The sequence below is a fragment of the Sinocyclocheilus rhinocerous genome, unplaced genomic scaffold (assembly GCF_001515625.1).
Source record: "Sinocyclocheilus rhinocerous isolate Xijiao unplaced genomic scaffold, SAMN03320098_v1.1 scaffold738, whole genome shotgun sequence".
Classification (NCBI taxonomy): Eukaryota; Metazoa; Chordata; class Actinopteri; order Cypriniformes; family Cyprinidae; genus Sinocyclocheilus; species Sinocyclocheilus rhinocerous.
The window spans coordinates 1,101,257-1,108,061 of NW_015633949.1; the positions used below are offsets into that span (position 1 = coordinate 1,101,257).

A 6,805-nucleotide genomic window follows, 5' to 3' on the forward strand; every position below is an offset into this window, starting at 1 on the left:
CTTCAGAAATCATTCTAATATGCTGAAGAATTCCCTTTTTTTTTAGAATTTTTTTTTCTCAATAGAAATTTAAAAAAGAACAGCGTTTATTTAAAATAGAAACCATTTGTAACATCATTAAAGTATTTACTGTCACTTTTGATCAATTTAATGCATCCTTTCTGTATAAAAGTATTAATTTCTAAAACAAGAAACACCTTGTTGACACCAAACTTTTAAAATTTAATGTAATGCATAAATTTCAAATCCATAAAAATAACCACTGATGTACAAATTTATATTTTAATTTTACTTAATATATTTTAATGTATGAGGGACAATGAAACATTCTTCATTTTCTTAAATACAACATAACTTTTCATAAAAAGTTAGTATGAGATCCATCTGTAATTGCCAGACACCCTGCTCTACCACCATGGCCCACATGTGGAAGGGCCCTGAGATTTTTTTCTGTTAAACTTACATTGTAGGTCTCCATCTTCACTCGGTTCCGGAAGACAAAAGTATTGAAGTTTGCATGCTGAAAGACCTCATCAAATGCAGCTTCGTTCTGTAAAAGCAAGGCAAGACAATAACGTAAGAGGATTACAAACAACACATTGTAAAAGAACATTGTTTGTCTCTTAATATAAAACACTTTATGAGAGATTGAATCAACCTCCTGGGAGTAAGACCTTGTTAAAAATCCTTGGCCTTAAAAGCCTATTTCATAAACACGCCACAGATAGAACTCCAATTCAGACACAATGTGCTGCTTCTCAGAGCGTCTTTGTAATATGCTGGCCAATACTCGAGGCCACACTTTCATGATGGAACACGTGTAAGAATGAGAGTGAGAAGTAGACAGGATGAAGAAACTCACTGAGTCCTTGAGTTGGCCGAGATAACCTGAGTTTTGGCCCAGGAGGGTCTCTGCACTGTCCTGAAAGCAAGTCACCCATTGGTTGTCTCCAAAATCAGCAATGTTGGCCTGACAGAATGAATGAAAGGACAATTAATAAAAAAGCACAAAACAATCATTTCACCTCCAGCTGGCCAGAAGGCACGTCTAACGGATAAAGGCCAGACTGAATCGGCAAATTTAATGGCGAAGATCTGAAAAATGAGAGGCCATGTACATCAGATCCAGTGTTAAAGATAGCAATGTCTGGATGCTGGAGACAAATGTAGTTATAACATTTTAAAGGTTTTTTTTTTTTTTTTTTTTTTGGCTGCAGACTAGCAGCAAAATTTATTTGCCCATTTCTATCCTGTCCTGGAATTCGAGATGCAGCTCTTAAATACAAAAAGGGGCAATCAACAAAACAACATCTGAGCTGACTTAACAGAAAGTGGCCTCCAATGAACGATGCATTTAGAACAGGAAAACAACAACAAACTCTGGTTACTAATTCATTTCAGAAATTACTATTTTCAAAGAGCAGAAAGGGGATGGAAGAGATATTTATTTTAGGACACCCAGAGAATTCTGACTGGAGGAGGTTAATGTGTTATTTCAGAAGAGACAGGGGAGCCAAGGGCAAGTCCCTTACCGAGAGCATGAGACGATATTTGAAGTCGGGGAACTCTTTGTCGCATTTCTCACAGCGGTACATGCCATTCTGCTGGTCCACCACCTTCTTGTTGCAGTCTTTACTGGGACAGGCCTGATACAAGCAGTTCTCTTTACGGATGTAGACTATGGTGGCGATGCAAGAAAAATAATCAGCCTGGGAAGAGAAGACCGTTGACATTGCTTAAAAATTTTTTTTTTTTTTCATAATTTTTTTTATTTTTTACACACTGTTTCTGCAACACAAAGCTGATTCTAATAAACACAGTAGAAGTTTATTACAATTTTGCACTATAGTAAAGAGAGTTGGTGTGTCCAAATTTTTGACTGGTACTGCACATTCTAACTACCACTTCTATGGTATAAAATCCCTAATGGTGTTTGTTAAGTGGTAGATGCAGAACTTGTATAACATGATATATAGTTTAAAAAAAGAAAAACTAAAAGCAACATGCCTGCAAAATGGGCCAAGCAGAAAGGCAAAACAAAAACTTGCCTATATTCATTTAAAAGTGGGATATGCAAAACCGGTGATATACATAAACATTAAAAGGGCTTCTGAACGGGGCTGAAGGCAGAAGGGAAACAGCAGCCGTAAAGCACCTGGAGGGGAGGTCAAAGGCTCTGTGCTAAATGTATGCAGAGGAGACAATGGGAGGACAGGAAGTGCACAGTCACTGGGGCTGGAGATGAAAAGGAAGACAGCGATACTAGGAATTACAGGTGCATCTCAATAAATTAGAATGTCGTGGAAAAGTTCATTTATTTCAGTAATTCAACTCAAATTGTGAAACTCGTGTATTAAATAAATTCAATGCACACAGACTGAAGTAGTTTAAGTCTTTGGTTCTTTTAATTGTGATGATTTTGGCTCACATTTAACAAAAACCCACCAACTCACTATCTCAACAAATTAGAATACTCCATAAGACCAATAAAAAAAAACATTTTTAATGAATTGTTGGCCTTCTGGAAAGTATGCTCATTTACTGTACATGTACTCAATAACTTGGTAGGGTCTCCTTCTGCTTTAATTACTGCCTCAATTCGGCGTAGCATGGAGGTGATCAGTTTGTGGCACTACTGAGGTGGTATGGAAGCCCAGGTTTCTTTGACAGTGGCCTTCAGCTCATCTGCATTTTTTGGTCTCTTGTTTCTCATTTTCCTCTTGACAATACCCCATAGATTCTCTATGGGGTTCAGGTCTGGTGAGTTTGCTGGCCAGTCAAGCACACAATTAAAAGAACCAAAGACTTAAACTACTTCAGTCTGTGTGCATTGAATTTATTTAATACACGAGTTTCACAATTTGAGTTGAATTACTGAAATAAATGAACTTTTCCACGACATTCTAATTTATTGAGATGCACCTGTATTTTGCGCAGTTGGCACTTCCTGCGAAGACCGTACACTCAGGTATCTCAATGACTTTTCTGAAAGCTTTAGAGGCACAGACACCATATTTTTGTTGTGAGAATCATTAGATGTGTCAGATAAACTACTAACAAACACAAAATAACAGCATAAAGAGTTTGTTTGCATCTAAAATATCTGTATTTTTTCATGTTAACTACATTTATCAAGCTCAACCATTCAACCCTGTTATCAAAGTTACTGCAAGAAAAAAGGTCAACCAAGCATTTCTTCAATTTATGGGAAATACTTATCAACTACAAACCAACATTCCAAAACCTACTGATTGCTTGCTTAAAATCAATATTTGTACCAGTGTTGTGAATTTTACCTTATTTGTTTGGTTTATTTTGGATTTTGTTTATTGCTACAAACAAATGGGTTTTAAAACTGATTTAAACGGGTAACAGGGTTGGAAATTCTTATACAATTAATAGAAAATAAAATATGCAATTTCAGGTCCCATTTTATAGCCTTTTTGTGGAAAATACCTCATCTAGAAGGTAGAGGGCGTTCAAATAAATGAAAAATTGCGTGTTTGAAAGTGAGAGGTGAAATGAGGTTAAAGGAGTTCTATTATGCTTTTTCACTTTTTGAATTTTAGTCAGTGTGTAGTGTGTATGTTTGGGCATAAAGAAGATCTGCAAAGTTACAAATCTCAAAGTCCACTCCAAAGGGAGATATTTAGTTTTAAAAAAATTCCTTTTCAAAAATTACAACGAACGGCTCGTTTGAACTACAGCATTGTTTTCCGGGTTTTGTGACATCACAAAGCGGTCCATTAGAATATCATTAAAATAATTCCCGCCTACGGAAATTCAAATGGTTGGGGGGTGGGCAGGAGCGAGGTCAGGTCGTGGTTAGAACGCTTGGTTGAGCGCATCAGACAAGACGACGACGAAGTGCTGCTGTAGCGTCAAGTTTTTGCAAGTTATTACACATGCACCTGAATAATTCGGTATGCAAATATGCATGTTACAATTATGAAAACGTTTTTATAATAAATTGCTGACAGTACAATACTGGACAATGATGTAATCTGCAGAATTTACACTTCAATTATGAGACTACAGTGTTTCCCATACATTGAGTGCGGGGGTTTTTATATCACTGTATTTCTGAAGGAAACAGACAGTCTTCAGAAAATTGGATGTCATTTTCATTTAATCTTGCATGCAATGTCTGATAAAGCAGTGTTTTTTGAGCGGAGCGCTGCTTTGTGTACAGCCGTTAACGGGGAAACCTTGATCTCTACCAATCCAACAGCGCCTCATGCTGGCAGAGAATGAGTTTGCATATATATGCCGCCTGGGAAACACTGGACTATGGTATAAATAAATTCAACTGTGTAACAGTTTCACTGCGATTCATGTTATAATGTTAAACTTATAGAACAATAAACAATACATATGCACTTATCTGTACATAGTAAATGCATTTATTTTTAAGTGGTTGTTGACACCCCATCTAAAACGCGATTTAGCCAAAGAAAAAAATTTAATAAAAACCAATAACGTTACCACTTTAATGTCTTGCACTATCCGTGCGTGCAAAGGTTCTGCACAATCCTCTTGTTCAATATTCTCGAGCTCTGAATCCGGCTCAAGTTAAAGCAATATTGAGCAGACCGAACCTGCTGCTTTGGCAAGGGGAGGGCAGTACTGAAACACTGTCTAAGCTGTTCGCCAATCACAACTTCTTGAAGGGCTGGAATTGATAGTCAGTGTCACTTCAAATAAATAAAAATCCTCCCGGGAAATGTGAATGACAAAGGCAGAAAGCATACAGAAGAAAAGGCTTGCTATTCAATAAGTGAAATATCCCCGAAAATTACTGTCATTTCACTTAGTGACCAAAAAAAAATTCCTCTGAACATTTCTGCCTCTCTGAAATACAATAATTAATCCAGTAAATACCTATGTAATTATTGTCTCATTCGTTTGGTAGATGAATGGGTCCTCATAGAGGGGGCAGAGCATAATATTTTTTCTAGCTGCCAGGCAATATGGCTGACAATTTTACTTTTTTTAATACAAAATAAAGCAGCGGTTTGGGAAGTCAGAGTAAAGTCATTTATTTAGTTCCATTGGCATAGACGGAAAAAAAATCAGATGTTAAAGCACCATTAACTGAATCAAACATGAAAATCTCTTGTTACCAGTACATTTAAAAATGGACAGTTTTAATAATAACTTTTTCTATTCCCAATGCTGTTTCCATAATTTTTGATCTATGTATTTTCATGAGTTTTCTGATTTTAACTATTCATTCCAGATAAGAGCTCTATAAAAAAATTTAAAACATTATTTTTATAAAGATTTCCAAAAGCACAATTCCTTGTTGATTAAATCTTTTAGAAATGAATTTAACAAAAATAAAAAATCTACATTCATAACAGAACAGAACAGAACAGAACAGAAATATCCCTTACTTCTCCAGGCCTGGAAATCAATTTTAAAACTCCCTTCCAATAACTTTGACACACAAACTTTTTTTTGCATGGAGCATAGTTAAAGACAACTGGCTGTGAGCTTTTAGCAGCCCAACCTTGTGTCCCAACAGAGCCGATAGGATGAGATCAGGGTGAGACCATGAGCACATTTCGTCACAGAGAAAAAACTGATGAGGTTAACACTTCCAGTGGTCCATTAGGGGCCAGGTATTATAAAAAATTGTAAAGTTTATCACAAAAACCCCAAACACCTACAGTCAGGCTTAAATCATTCATTTTCCCAGTGCTTGACAACAGCACCAATGTGCAACACTTCAGTAGCAGTCGGGACAATAGCTCAATAACTAGACAACTTATTTACCAACGTACAAGATCAACTGAAGGCAAAGTCTGGGTTGTAAAGCCCCAACCTTTGTGAGACTTTTCATTTCATTCTACATGCTTCCCCTATTACTATAGTACGCTGCTATTTTGGTTTGCAGTTGACTGATGATGCAGTGTTCAATAGCAATTTCATGCAACACCCAGTGTCTCTGTGCTAAATCACATACTTCAAAAATGTATAATGCAGAGAAAACAGTCTTGTTTTCTTTCTGCTTTAATAATTGATTTCTAACTTATATAAAAACAGTCCTCCCATATTTCACACACTCATCTGATATTGTGGCTGCATTCCGCAGCCCCTCTCCATTGTCGCGCTACATCTGGTAAGCTTGTCATTTCTCTCTCATTTCTGGACATCATTCTTTAATATTGCCACCCGAAAACAGATTATCATTACTAAATAAAACTATTGTGTTTAACTCTTGTTCTCAGCTATAAAAAAAAATGTCATCCTTGAAAAACAATGGAACCAATATGGCAATAGCCATAAAAAAAAATTTAAAAAAAGAGGAAAAGATTATGTGTAAACATAGAAAATCTCAAAGGTAAATGTCAATAATATTAACCCAATAATAGCATTCCTTTAATAAATCCTCTACAACCAAACAAGAACATGTTAAATAAATAAATTAATTATAGGGCTGGACAATAATTCAATATCAATATGTATCGCGATATAATTTTTTTTAATAACGGTGATATGATTTTTAAACACATTTCCGATATTTCGATATACATTACCAGTGTTTCCCATACATTGATTTGTTTGTGGCGTTTGACTTCGTTGAATAAACATGAGCACTGCACGTTTCAAAATCAAAAAACGTCGTGGGTAGGGGTGCTCCGATCAGGATTTTTTAGGCCGATCACCGATCACAGAAAGCAGTATCTGCCGATACCGATCTTTTTAAAGCCTTCTTTTTATCATTTATAACTATTTATAGTGATACTCCAATCAGGATTTTTAGACAATTATTCAGGGCCTGAATTTCATTTTTGAAAAT

The 6,805-nt window shown here is 36.0% G+C and overlaps 1 protein-coding gene across 1 annotated transcript in view; it reads right to left on the bottom strand.

Moving 5' to 3' along the window:
• The window catches only part of LOC107744798 (replication protein A 70 kDa DNA-binding subunit), a 33,779-nt gene that overhangs the window by 5,691 nt on the left and 21,283 nt on the right, over positions 1-6,805 (bottom strand). Inside the window, exons 14-16 of the mRNA XM_016558626.1 lie at positions 1,533-1,709; positions 863-970; positions 464-550 (exon numbers count right to left, since the gene is read on the bottom strand). Of these exons, the coding sequence (XP_016414112.1) occupies positions 464-550; positions 863-970; positions 1,533-1,709 (372 nt within the window). The remainder of the gene's footprint in view (positions 1-463; positions 551-862; positions 971-1,532; positions 1,710-6,805) is intronic.